The sequence below is a fragment of the Gorilla gorilla genome, chromosome 20, assembly GCF_029281585.2.
Source record: "Gorilla gorilla gorilla isolate KB3781 chromosome 20, NHGRI_mGorGor1-v2.1_pri, whole genome shotgun sequence".
NCBI classification, from domain to species: domain Eukaryota; kingdom Metazoa; phylum Chordata; class Mammalia; order Primates; family Hominidae; genus Gorilla; species Gorilla gorilla.
Window position 1 is genome coordinate 44191568 of NC_073244.2, and position 13836 is coordinate 44205403.

Sequence of the window (13836 nt, forward strand, 5' to 3'; positions counted from 1 at the left end):
AACAACAAACTCATAATAATACAATATATAGCAAAAGATTATATGCCTATATGTTACTACTTTAATATAAAAATAAGAAGTAAAGGTTTACTTGAAATTATACATTATTTTATATTTTTTACTTTTCTGTTCCATGAATATTATTATTTAAGCAACACAACAGGACTAGTGAACAGCGACAATTAGTAGTAATTAACAGTAGGGCAAATTAAACAAATATGTTTGAGAAAAATATAAAAATATTGGCCAGGTGAAGTGGCTGACGCCTGTAATCCCAGCACTTTGGGAGGCCGAGGCGGGTGGATCACCTGAGGTCAGGAGTCTGAGACCAGCCTGGCCAACGTGGTGAAGCCCCGTCTTTACTAAAAATACAAAACTTAGCTGGGCGTGGTGGCAGGCACCTGTAATCCCAGCTACTCAGGAGGCTGAGGCAGGAGAATCGCTTGAACCCAGGAGGCAGAGGTTGCAGTGAGCTGAGATCATGAGATCAAGCCATGGCCCTCCAGCCTGGGTGACAAGAGCGAAACTCTGTCTCAAAAAAAAAAAAAATTATAATGTTTCTTTCTATTCTTTGATACAGTACTTTAGTGTTACTTTAAAAAAAATCTTGGCTGGGCATGGTGGCTCATGCCTGTAATCCCAGCACTTTGGGAGGTTAAGGTGGGAGGATCACTTAAGTCCAGGAGTTGGAGACCAGCCTTGGCAACATAGTGAGACGCTATCTCTACAGAAAAACTTTAAAAAATTAACCGAGTGTGGTGGTGTGTGGCTGTAGTCCCAGCCACTCCAGGTCCAGCTACTTGGGAGGCTGAGGTGGGAGGATGGCTTGAGCCTGGGAGGTCGAGGCTGCAGTGAGTCATGATGGCATCACTGCACTCCAGCCTGGGCCAAACAGTGAGACTGGTTGTGGTCTCAAAAAAAAAAAAAAAAAAAAAGCTGGGTGTGGTGGCCACTCACGTCTGTAATCCCAGCACTTTGGGAGGCCAAGGCAGGCAGATAGCTTGAGCTCAGGAGTTTGAGACCAGCCTAGGCAATGTGGCAAAACCCTGTCTCTACAAAAAATTAGCCAAGCATAGTGATATGAGCCTATATTCTCAGTTACTCCAGGCCCAGCTACTTGGGAGGCTGAGATGGGAGGAATGCTTGAGCTTAGGAGGTTGAGGCTGCAGTGGGCTGTGATCATGCCATTATACTCCAGCCTGGGCGACAGAGTGAGACCCTGTCTCTTTAAAAAAAAATTATTGAATATTTAAACTTTTGGCTAGGCGCAGTGGCTCATGCCTGTAATCCTAGCACTTTGGGAGGCAGAGGTGGGAGGTTCGCTTGAGCCCAGGGGTTTGGGACCAGCTTGGGCAACATGGTGAAACCCTGTCTCTACCAGAAATACAAAAAATTAGCTAGGAGTGGTGGCGCACACCTGTAGTTCCAGCTACTCAGGAGGCTGAGATGGGAGGATGGCTTGAGCATGGGAGGCGGAGGCTGCAGTGAGCCACAATCATGCCACTATATTCTATCCTGGGTGACAGAGCTAGACCCTGTCTCCAATAAATAAATAATAAATTTTGTAGGTTATATTATATATTCTTAAGAAATATAGAGGTAAGACTGTTTAAAAAAGAGAACACAAATAAAATAGGACTGATTAAATACATATTACTTATATTTAATGTAAAGCAGTGACTTCATTCTACAAGGCCAGCACGAGTTGGATACCAAAGCCAAGAACAAACATGACAATAAAAGAAAATTACAGACCAATATCTCATATTAATATAGATGCAAATATGCTCAACATAATATTGGCAAATAAAATCCAACAGTACATTAAAAGGGTTATTTACCATGACCAAGTGGGATTTATCCCAGGGATACAGGGTGGCTCAACATAAAATCAATGTAATATATTACATTAATAGAACGAAGGGAAAAAAAACCCCATACAATCATTTCAACTGACACAGAAAAGGCATTTGAAAAAATTCAAAACCCTTTCATTATAATAATAAAAAAACTCAGAAAGCTAGGAATAAAGGGATAATTCCGTAACATGATAAAGAGTGTTTAGAAAAAATCTGTAGCTAACATGATTCTCAGTGGTAAAAGACTAAAATTTTTCTTCCCTAAGATCAGGATCAGGACAAGGATGCCTACTTTCATTGCTACTATTCAATATTGTACTGGAAGTGCTAGCCGGAGCTATCAGACAAGAAAAAGAAATAAAAGGCATCCAAATTGAAAAGGAAGAGGTAAAATTCTCTTCCTTTCCTTCCCTCCCTCCCTCCCAACCTTCCTTCCTTCCTTCTCTTCCTTCCTTCCTTCTGTCCTTTCTTTCTTCCTTCCTTCAATCCTTCCTTCCTGCCTTCCCTCCTCTTTCCTCTCCTCTCCTCTCCTCCTCTCTCCTCTCCTCTCTCCTCTCTCTTTCTCTCTTTCTTTCTTTCTAGGGTCTCATTCTGTCACCCAGGCTAGAGTGCAGTGGCACAATCTCGACTCACTGCAACCTCCATCTCCTGGGTTCAAGCAATTCTCCCGGTAGAAACGGGATTTCACTATGTTGTCCAGGCTGGCCTTGAACTCCTGACTTCAAGTGATCTGCCCACCTTGGCCTCTCAAAGTGCTGGGATTACAGGTGTGAGCTACCATGCCCAGCCAAAATGATTTCTTTCTTTCTTTTTTTTTTGAGATGGAGTCTTGCTCTGTCACCCAGGCTGGCGTGCAGTGGCATGATCTTGGCTCACTGCAACCTCCATCTTCTGGGTTCAAGCAATTCTCCTGCCTCAGCCTCCCGAGTAGCTGGGATTACAGGCATGTGCCACCATGCTCGGCTAATTTTTGCATTTTTACTAGAGATGGGGTTTCACCATGTTGGCAAGGGTGGTCTTGAACTCTTGACCCCGTGATCCACCCGCCTCGGCCTCCCAAAGTGCTGGGATTACAGGCGTGAGCCACCGTGCCCGGCCCCAAAATTATTTCTATTCATAGGTGGCATGATCGTAAATATAGAAAATCCCAAAGAATTAACAAGAAAGCTACTAAAGCTAATAAATGAATTCAACAAAGTTTCAGGGTACAAAATCAACACACAAAAAAGCAGTTGTGTTTCTATACACCAGCAATGAACAATCTGAAAAGGAAGAGCAATTCCATTTACAATGGCATATAAAACAATACTTAGGAATAAATCTAACAAAGGTGGTGAAAGACTGGCACAATGAATACTATAAAGTATTGCTGAAAGAAATTAAAGAAGAATGAATGGGAAGACATCCTATATTCATGGATAGGAAGACTCATCATTAAGATGTCAGTACTACTCAAAGTAATCTACAGATTCTGCATAATCCCTATCAAAATTCCAACACCATTTTCATATGAAATTGCAAGGGGCCCCGAATAGCCAAAAGAATCTTGAAGAAGGAGAAGGGGAAGGAGAAGAATAAGAGGGAGAAGGAGAAGAAGAAAATTGGAGGACTCACACTTTCTGACTTTGAAGTTACTACAAGTCTACAGTAATTAAAACAGTGTAGTTCTGGCATAGGGACAGACATATAGACAAATGGCTTAGAATAGAAAGCCCAGAAATAAGGGATTTTTGACAAGGGTGCCGAGCCCATTCAATGGAGAAAGGGCAGTCTTTTCAACAAATGGTGCTAGGAAAATTGGAAATTTACATGCAAAAGAATGAAATTGCACCCTTACCTAATACTGTATAGAAAAATTAACTCAGGATCAAACACCTTAACTTGAGAGCTAAACTATAAAACCCTTAGAAGAAAACAGTGGAGAAAATCTTCATGATACTGACTTTGGCAGTGATTTCATGGATATGACAACAAAAGTATAGGCAATGAGAGCAAAAACAGACAAACTAAACTTCGTTGAAATTAAGAACTTTTGTGCATCAAAGGATACTGTCAAGAAAGCAAAAAGACAACTTAGAGAATGGGAGAAAATAGTTGCACATCATGTATCTGATAAGGGATTAATATGCAGAATACATAAAGAACTTCGAAAACTCAACAACAAAAAACAAACAACCCATTTCAAGGATGGGCAAAAGACTCGAATAGGCATTTCTCCAAAGAAGATATACAAATGGCCAAGAAGCATATGACAAGATGCTCAACATCATTAGTCATTAGGGAAATGCAAATCAAAAGCACAGTGAGGTATCACTTCACATCTATTAGGGGGTCTATAATAAAAAAAACTCAGAAAATAATGAATGTTGGCAAAGGATGTGGAGCAATTGGAACCCTTGTGCCTGACTGATGGTGACAGAGTGAGACCCAGTCTCAAAAAAAAAAAAAAAAAAAAAGATTTTACTTACTGGTAACAACAGGTTTTTTGATTTGTAGGCTTTATTTCCCAGCACTCCAAAAATGTTCAATGTACTAAATCTATAAGCTTGCTTTGAAAGACCAGGTATTTGTCAATGAAGTCCTTTGCACTATAAATTCACGGTATAGGCTATATTTATCTAAAATGTGCATTATTTATTTATTTTATTTTATTTTATTTTTGAGACGGAGTTTCTCTCTTGTTGCCCAGGCTGGAGTGCAATTGCGCAATCTTGGCTCACCACAACCTCCGCCTCCCGGGTTCAAGCGATTTTCCTGCCTCAGCCTCCTGAGTAGCTGGGATTACAGGCACCACCACGCCCGGCTAATTTTGTATTTTTAGTACAGACGGGGTTTCTCCATGTTGGTCAGGCTGGTCTTGAACTCTTGACCTCAGGTGATCCACCCACCTTGGCCTCCCAAAGTGCTGGGATTACAGGCGTGAGCCACTGCGCCCAGCCCATTTATTTATGTTTTAAAGAGACAGGGTCTTGCTATATCGCCCAGGCTGGAGTGCAGTGGCATGATCTCAGCTCACTGCAGCCTCAACCTCCCGGGCTTAGGCGATCCTCCCGCCTTAGCCTCCCGAGTAGCTGGGATTACAAGGTGCCCGCGATCATGCCTGGCTAATTTTTTGTATTTTTAGTGGAGGCGGGGTTTTGCCATGTTGCCCAGGCTGGTCTCAAACTCCTGGCCTTAAGTGATTCGACCGCGTTGGCCTCCCAGTGTGCTAGGATTACAGGCATGAGCCACTGTGCCCGGCCCATTTTGACATCTTTTCTATGGTCAGAAATGATAATAGCCATCTTGTAGGCACATGTTTAAGGAAGATATCTCTTTCCATTTCTCTAATTGAAAATCTTGGCTGGGCACGGTGGCTCATGCCTGTAATGCCAGCAATTTGGGAGGCTGATATGGGCAGATTGCCTGAGCTCAGGAGTTTGAGACTAGCCTGGGCAACGTGCCCAAACCCCATCTCTACTAAAAATACAAAATATTAGTGGGGTATGGTGGTGCATGCCTGTAGTCCCAGCTATTCGGGGGGCCAAGGCAGGAGAATCACTGGAGCCTGCGAGGCGGAGGTTGTAGTGAGCTGAGGGCATGCCACTGCACTCCGGCCTGGGTGACAGAGTAAGACCCTGTCTTAAAAAAAGAAAAAAAAAAAAAAAGAAAAAATCTCATTAAGTGCTTCTGTACATTTCGAGGAAGGTGAAAAGTGGCCTCAAAACACACTATAGGTGTGTTATCACCACACCCAGCTAAATAAAAAATATTATTATTATTATTTTTTTGAGACAGAGTCGCGCTCTGTCACCCAGGCTGGAGTGCAATGGTGCGATCTCGGCTTATTGCAACCTCTGCCTCCCAAGTTCAAGTGATTCTCCTGCCTCAGCCTCCTGAGTAGCTGGGATTACAGGCATGCAGCACCAGGCCTGGCTAATTTTTGTATTTTTAGTAGAGACAGGGTTTCGCCATGTTGGCCAGGCTGGTCTCAAACTCCTGACCTCAGGTGATCCGCCTGCCTTGGCCTCTCAAAGTGCTGGGATTACAGGTGTGAGCCACCATGCCCAGCTTGAAACTAACTTTTGAATTAAAGTATCTAAGAGCTGGGAGGACGTTTTTTGTTGTCATGATTTGACAAACCACTTGCTATACTGTAGGAAGTACGCTTATTGGTAAGATCTGACAGCTTTAGGCAGCATGAAGTCAACACATCTGTTACAAAAATGTCCCCTTTGTTCTCCCAGAGGATATTTAGTTGCAACTGCTGAATCAAGAAATGTAACATACTTAATGTATCCATTTTTTATTGCTGCTATAAGTTACCAGACTGTACTGTTTAAACATTAAACAACATAAATTTAATATCTTACAGTACTGTAAGACAGAAGTCTGATAAGCTCTCACTGGGCTAAAATCTAGGTATCAACAGGACTGCATTCCTTTCAGGAACTATTATTAACTAAAGTCCATGGTTTATATAGTTTCATGCTTTGTGTTACTGTATAGTTTTGCCAAATGCATATCATATATCCACCAATACAGTGTCATATAGAATAGTTTTGTTTGTTTGTTTGTTTTGAGACAGAGTCTCACTCTGTCGCCCAGGCTTGAGTGCAGTGGTGCGATCTTGGCTCACTGCAACCTCCGCCTCCTGGGTTCAAGTGATTCTCCTGCCTCAGCCTCCCAAGTAGCTGGGACTACAGGTGCACGGCACTGTGCCCAGCTATTTTTGTATTTTTAGTAGAGACGGGGTTTCACCATATTGGTCAGGCGGGTCTTGAACTCCTGACCTCACCCACCTTGGCCTCTCAAAGTGGTGGGATTACAGGCATGAGCCACTGCGCCTGGCCATACAGAATAGCTTTACTATTCATCCCTCCTCCTCTTCCCTATAATCCTGGGCAATGACTGATCTATTTATATTCTTCAGTTTTGCCTTTTCCAGAATGTCATATGGTTGGAATTATACTCTGTAGCCTCTTGAGGTTGGCTTCTATGGCATAACAATGTGCATTGAAGGTTCCTCTGTCTTTTTGTGCCCTGACAGCCCATGTCTTTTGATTGTTGAATGATATTCCTTTGTATGGATGTACCACAGCCTGTTTTGTGACCGCTGGTTTGCTATTTGTTTTAGGATAGGACCATGAGACTGTGGAATATTGAAGAAATTGATGAAATTCCTTTGGTAATCAAGTACAAAAAGGCGGTGGGCTTAAAGTTGAAACAGGTTGGTATTGGGTAAAATTAAGCCCAGTGAAGGCTTTCGTTAGTTCCCTGTATAAATTAATTTATCATTGGAATGAACTTTGGGCACCTGGAGATGCAATTGTTAACAAACAGACCGACATTTTTGCTCCAGGGGAGCTTAAATTCTAAGAGAGGAAACAAAGAGGAAAGACACAAGAAAAATGTGTAGTAAGTCTTATGGTGATAAGTAATTGACAGAAAAATACATAGGAAACAGGAATAGGAGTGCTGGAGGTTGCAAGATTTTAAAGGGTGGTCAGGATAGGTCTCATTGAGGACTGACCGCTGTGTCGACTTGAAGGTGGTGAGGGGGTGAGCTGTGCAGATATTTAGAGGAAAGAACTTCCAGCTGGATGTGGTGTTTCACGCCTGTAATCCCAACATTTTGGGAGGCTGAAGCAGGCGGATCACCTGAGGTCAGGAGTTCGAGACCAGCCTGGTTAACATGGTTAAGTCCTGTCTCTACTACAAATACAAAAAAATTAGCCAGGCTTGGTGGTGCACACCTGTAGTACCAGCTACTCGAGAGGCTAAGGCAGGAGAATCCCTTGAACCTGGGAGATGGAAGTTGCAGTGAGTTGAGATTGCGCCACTGCACTCTAGCCTGGGTGACAGAGCGAGACTCTGTCTCAAAAAAAAAAAAAAAAAAAAAAAAAAGAGAGAAGAAAGAACTTCCCAGCATAGAGAACAGCCAATGCAGAGCCTGAGAGGCAGGAGCCAGCCTGGTGCGTCCGAGGGGTGGAGTGAGGGGGCTTGGAGGGGATGAGACCTGCAGGAGCACTGGTCAGTGGAGGAATGGCCGGGTACACAGCTGGGCACTGCGTGAGCCTCCTACCCTGGGCAGGTCCCCAGTGCCCCACTTCCCATGCAAAAGGCTTAGGTGCCTGCGCTTCTCTAGTGCAAGAGCTTGGTGGTCGGGCCAGCATATTTTCTGCTTCACCAGGCACAGCTGGGGCTGGCCACAGAGGCTGTCCCTGGGCAGTGGAGGCAACTCCCCACTGGAGCCTCTCTGTGCACACACCTGGCTGCTGCCTTGGAGTGCGGGCTGGGCCCCTTTAAGTCCTTCCCTGGGAATCCTGGAGCCGCCTAGACTTGGCCTCCTCTCAGAAGATTCGGCTGGGAGCCACTGCTTCTGGGAATGGCTAATTTGGAGCCGCACTGCAAGGCAGTTGTGTGAGGGGTGGGACTCACATGGACCTTGTCCCTGTGGCGGTGTTGGCCCTTAAACTGTGAAAGCTGACTTGCTACAGAGCAGTGATGGCCCTTGTTTTTCACCGGCCACCTAGGGCAAGGCCTGGGAGCCGCCTCCTCTGTGAGCCCTGTTGTTCTGGGGTTGGACCGTGGGATGTAGGAATGTAGGATAAGGTAGGTAAAGGATCAAATTTCCTTTTTTCTTTTTATTTCTTTTTTGAGATGGAGTCTCGCTCTGTCGCCCAGGCTGGAGTGCAGTGGCGCGATCTCGTCTCACTGCAACCTCCGCCTCCCAGGTTCAAGCGATTCTCCTGCCTCAGCCTCCCGAGTAGCTGGGACTACAGGCGCCCACCACTACACTGGCTAATTGTTTTTATTAGAGACGGGGTTTCACCATGTTGGCCAGGTTGGTCTCGAACTCCTGAGCTCAAGTGATCCACCCGCCTCAGCCTCCCAAAGTGCTGGGACTATAGGCGCAAGCTATCCGCACCCAAACTGGGATCTAATTTATATCTTGCAAAAAAGGAAAAGAAAGAGGCCTACCTGAAGCTGAAGCAAGGATGAGCCTGCTGCATTTGACTTGCTCTGAATCAATCAACATGAGAAGCCTCAGAGGCCAGGCTCCCCCGAGGCCTGCCCCAGGTGGGGTTTACCCCCCTCTCCAGCAGGCCTCAGTGTCCTGGAGTGCGCAGAACAGCAAAGCCCAGGGGCTGGGAGAGCCAGGGCAGGGGCGCGCCACCTTGCAGGCTCTTCTCCAGGGGACCATGAATGGCGGGAACCCCTGAGGGGCCTCTGCCCATGGCCTAGGAGACCTCATCCCATGGCACTCTTGCTTGTTAGTGGGAAGCAGACGTGATGGGTGAGCTGTGCCATTTGTTTTCAGTGTACTCTGTGAGCTTTGGCCAGAAACAGGCTCAGGGATGCAGGAGGGCACCTAGCACCTGCATCAATCTGCTTCACACCCCTGCTTTGTTTAGAAATCTTGCCTACTTGCGTCTCATGGTTCTGTAAAAGTTGGGTGTTCTCAGGATGTCAGGGAGTCATCCTCTCAGTCCCACAATTTTACTCTGCACAGAACAATGGATGGGGCAGGACACTCACCCCCATCCTCCCAACTGTCAAGGGGCTTGCCACGCATGTCCTCAGGACCCCCATGGCAGGAGACATGAGCTGGCAGGACCTGCTTAGCCATTGGTGGGGAAGCAGCCTGTGCTCATTTTCTCTGCAATTTCCGCCTTTGTGGGGTTAGAGATTCCAGAGAGGGGCTGCGCCCAGTGGCTCACGCCTGTAATCCCAGCACTCTGGGCTGCCAAGGTGGGTGGATCACTTGAGGCCAGGAGTTCAAGACCAGCCTGGCCAACATGGAGAAACCCCATCTCTACTAAAAATACAAAAATTAGCAGGATGTGGTGGTGCACGCCTGTAATCCCAGCTACTCGGGTGGCTGAGGCAGGAGAATTGCTTGAACCTGGGAGGCGGAGGTTGCAGTGAGCCCAGATGGTGCCACTGCACTCCAGCCTGGGCAACAAAGTGAGACTCTGTCTCAAAAACAAAAACAAACAAACCAAAAAGAGATTCCAGAGAGGGGAACCCTTGCCTTGCCCCAGCTCAAGGTAGCTGGGAGAATTCTAATGGCATGCCTGGATCACCTCTGACCAGCACCTCCTTTCTGCTCTTTTAAAATATCCCATGTCAGTGCAAAAGATGTGACAGGCCTTTCTCCATCTTCAAGAGTGACACCTCTTCTGAAATGTTCACCCAATGCGTGTTCTGCCGGATAGATACAAGGGGCTTGCCAGCAGATACTTCATCGTTATCATCATCATCGGAAAGGGAGAACTCACCGCCGCCAAGGGGAAGCAAGGATGACTGACAGCCACAGGCCCCTTTGAGTGACTCCAGCACAGGCTACCTAGCATGTAGGTTTCGGGGCTCTGCAGGGGCTTTCTCTTGGGCCCCTCCCAGGCTCAGTAGGCCTGTCAGACTGGGGCAGGACCCAAGCCCTGGCTGGACTCTCAGCACAGTGCCACCTCCTCAGCTCTCAGCTTGGGGAGTGAACACTTTACTTTCCGTTTTCATGCAGAATAAATCTAATTCCTTTGGAAAACAAGCGTGCATGTGCATTTGAAAAGCAGTCTTGCTATTTCTAAGCTTTATGTCTTGGTGCTCATCCTGTTTGATTCTTGGAACACATATTAGACTCACATTGTGGAGTCTGGAGTTGCCCTGTAAGGTGACCTGTGGGGGCTGGCACCAGCAGTTCTGGAGAGTTTGTCAAATGAATATGACAAGGTGTGGGGCCCCCTCTGTGGACGTGATGGCAAGACACAATGAGTGCCTCCCTGGCTAATGCTCCCAGATGGCCACTTGCCCGGAGCAGAGGACGGTTTGGTTAGGCAAGGGGGTGGCGGTGGCATTGCCATCACGGGATGTCTCATGCTTTCTCCTCTAGACGTCTTAATTTCCAGAACCCCTTGCCTATGTGCAGCCCTCTTCCTGCTGCCACGGCATTTTGCACAGCGTGCATCAATCCAGAAATAGGCTGAGATAGGAGCTTAGTTTCCTATTGCACACCATGCTGGGTGAACCTTTCTGTGCATGCTGCAGGGATGCTGGGTGGATGGGTTGGCAGTGTTCGGCTTCGTAGTTGCCCACAGGCCCTCTGGAAAGTGCGGAGACCAGTGGCTGGTGTAGTTGCGTGAGGACACCCAGAAGGGGTCAGTGAGAAACCAGGGAGGGGAGGGCCTTGCCTGCTCTGGCAGCAGAAACCCCTCCATGTAAGGTGTTGGTGCTCCACGCCAGCAGCCTGGGAACCCTGAAGTCCACGATCCCTCCTCTGAGCCTTCCGGACCCCTCGACTTTCCCCCAGCTCAGGATCCGCGTAAGTAGCGACTCAACTGAAGTTATAGTCCCGGGAGCTGGCAGGGCCCCGGTCTTCTCAGGCTGAGGTCGCGGGGCAGAATGGTCCGAAGCTCACCGGGGTCACAGTCGGACCGAGGCGGGTGTGCGCCTCGACCGGACGCCAGGGGAGCCAGCAGCCCGGCCGCGCTGGCGGGGCCGGGGGTTCTCCGGAGCGGGTAGGGGCTCGACCGCACTGCCCTGAGTCCCAAGCCCTGCACGAGCGTTCCCCAAAGGCGGAGCGTCCTGGCTCCACGTTGGAAGAGACATTACCGTGACCAGGAAGTCTCGCCTTCCCAGGCTCCGCCCGCTCCGTGCAGCCCGAGCTTCCGGTCTCAGTCTCAGCTGCCTGTGTGAATCGGGAGCTACACTACGCGTGCGCCACAACAGGCCGAGTGTGTGCGCATGTGCGCGGCCCATACGGTAAATAGTAATGAAGAATAATCTCAGTACGTACCTACACGGGCGGCGCCGTGGCTTAGTTGGTTAAAGCGCCTGTCTAGTAAACAGGAGATCCTGGGTTCGAATCCCAGCGGTGCCTCAACCGAGCGTCCAAGCTCTTTGCATTTTTGTTCCTGCACTTTTGTGCTTTGTGCCTGGCTGCCCGATACTGTTGAGGGTGTGAGGGGGATCCCGAGAGGCCTAGGTAGACGCGCCCCCCAACGGGGCGTGGCCTCGACCACGGGTGCAGGCGGGCTGCGGGCTTCGGACTCCACCTTCTCGGGTCTCAGGCTCTGTGGGGCGTAGGCGGCGCGGGGACCCAGGCGACCGCGGTTGCCATGGTGCTGGCTGGCCGTGGGAGGCGAGCGGGGGGGTGGGAAGCAGCTGTGCGAGTCCAGCGAGGAGCCGGTGTTCGCCCCGAGGCTGCTTCCTCAGGGCGGGCGGTGGATGCGCTCTCCCGCGCCGCCTTCTGTGGCGTGGTTTCCTCGCGCTAGTCTTCCTGGCTCCAAGCTGCCACTTGGGGGAGCCCACGCGGGTGCCCATCCTCGACGTTCGTCGGGCTTAGCTGAGCCTCGCAAAGGCCTGAAGATTGCCCGTCTCCCTGCAGCCGCGCAGTGGGTGCAGCCTTTTCACAAATGCAAGACCTGGGCCGGCGGCGAGGCCAAGGGGACCCCATGTGGAGGGATGCGGGACTCAGTCCGGTTAGCGTGACCCTCAGTCCGATGACTGCGTGGAAACTCCAGGCCAGGCAGGGGACTCTGCCCCAGCTGCAGACGGCCGGGTGTGGGCTGAAGCCAGCTGCCTGGGCTGGGGTTGGTTGCTCAGCGCTGGGGTTCTACCCACATTTGTATGTGGGAACCTATTCCTGAGCAAGTGCATTCGAGGCTTTGGGGGTAGGGTGGGGTGAGGCATTGGAGTTTTACAAACATTCTCCAGGGATTCACATGTCAAACCCGACAGGACAGTCCCAGTGCAGAAATTGCAGTCATGGCATAAGGCTGTGTAGTCAAATTCACCTGCCCCAGAAGCAGTTCCTCTTCCTGCCTCTTCTATGGATCTGGGTTTATTGTTTTTGTTTGTTTGTTTATTTCTGTCGTTTTCTAGTCAATTCTCGCGCCTTTGTATCTTGGTTGTTTTTGATTGACATTGCCCAGGAAAGCTTGTAAGGAGACTTTGACGCTTTGCAGTGCTGATAGGAGCGTTCACCTGGATCCAATTAGGGATGAATTTATTGGAAACTGGGCTTGCGTCATCGTGGAGCTCGTTTATTTCTGGCTCATACTTACGCCACTGCAATCCAGCCTGGGCGACAGAGCGAGATTCCATCTCGAAGAAAAAATAAAAATAAAAAAGCCCCTCATTGGATACAGGGTTTGAAATCTTTTCTCCGTTTCCTTTTCTCTTTGCTATTTATTTATTTATTTATTTATTTATTTACTGAGATGGAGTCTTTGTCGCCCAGGCTGGAGTGCAGTGGTGTGATCTCTGCTCACTGCAACCTCCGCCTCCCCGGTTCAAGCGATTCTCCTGTCTCAGCCTCCCGAGTAGCTGGGATTACAGGTGCACGTCACCACGCCCGGCTAATTTTTGCATTTTTAGTAGAGACGAGGTTTCATCATGTTGCCCAGGCTGGTCTCGAATTCCTGACCTCAGGTGATCCGCCTCGCCCACCTCGGCCTCCCAAAGTGTGGGGATTACAGGTGTGAGCCACCGCATTTTTTTTTTTTTTTTTTTTTAGACAGAGTCTCACTGTGTCACCAGGATGGAGTGCAGTGGTGTGATCTCTGCCCATGGCAACCTCCACCTCCCGGGTTCAAGCGATTCTCCTGCCTCAGCCTCCCAAGTAGCTGGGACTACAGGCACGTGCCACCACGCCCAACTAATTTTTGTATTTTTGGTAGAGACGGGGTTTCACCATGTTGGCCAGGATGGTCTCGATCTCTTGACCTCTTGATCCGCCTGCCTTGGCCTCCCAAAGTGCTGGGATTACAGGAGGTGTGAACCACCGTGCCCGGCCTTCTTTGCTTTCTTGATACTGTCATTAGAAGTGCAAACGTTTCAATATTGATCAAGTCTAATGTATCTACTTTTCCTTTTTGCTTATGCTTTTGATGTCATATTCAAGACTCCATTGCCAAGTTCAAGGCCATAAAGATTTACACTAATGTTTTCTTATAAGGGTTTTATAGCTTTTGCTCTTACATTTAAGTTTTGGATC

At 48.3% G+C, this 13836-nt stretch overlaps 1 protein-coding gene and 1 non-coding gene across 3 annotated transcripts in view; both read left to right on the top strand.

Moving 5' to 3' along the window:
- WDR88 (WD repeat domain 88) overlaps positions 1-10386 on the top strand; it is a 45016-nt gene extending 34630 nt beyond the window's left edge. The window contains exons 10-11 of one of the 2 annotated variants that reach the window (XM_019014393.3): positions 6976-7068; positions 9976-10386. In XM_019014393.3, coding sequence (XP_018869938.2) covers positions 6976-7068; positions 9976-10152 — 270 coding nt within the window. In that variant the 3' untranslated portion in view covers positions 10153-10386. The remainder of the gene's footprint in view (positions 1-6975; positions 7069-9975) is intronic. The other variant, XM_019014394.3, reaches the window with a different exon arrangement.
- Positions 10387-11644: 1258 nt separating this feature from the next.
- Positions 11645-11718, top strand: TRNAT-AGU (transfer RNA threonine (anticodon AGU)). Its single transcript has one exon. It is a non-coding gene; the product is annotated as a tRNA-Thr (tRNA).
- The last annotated feature ends 2118 nt before the right edge of the window (positions 11719-13836 follow it).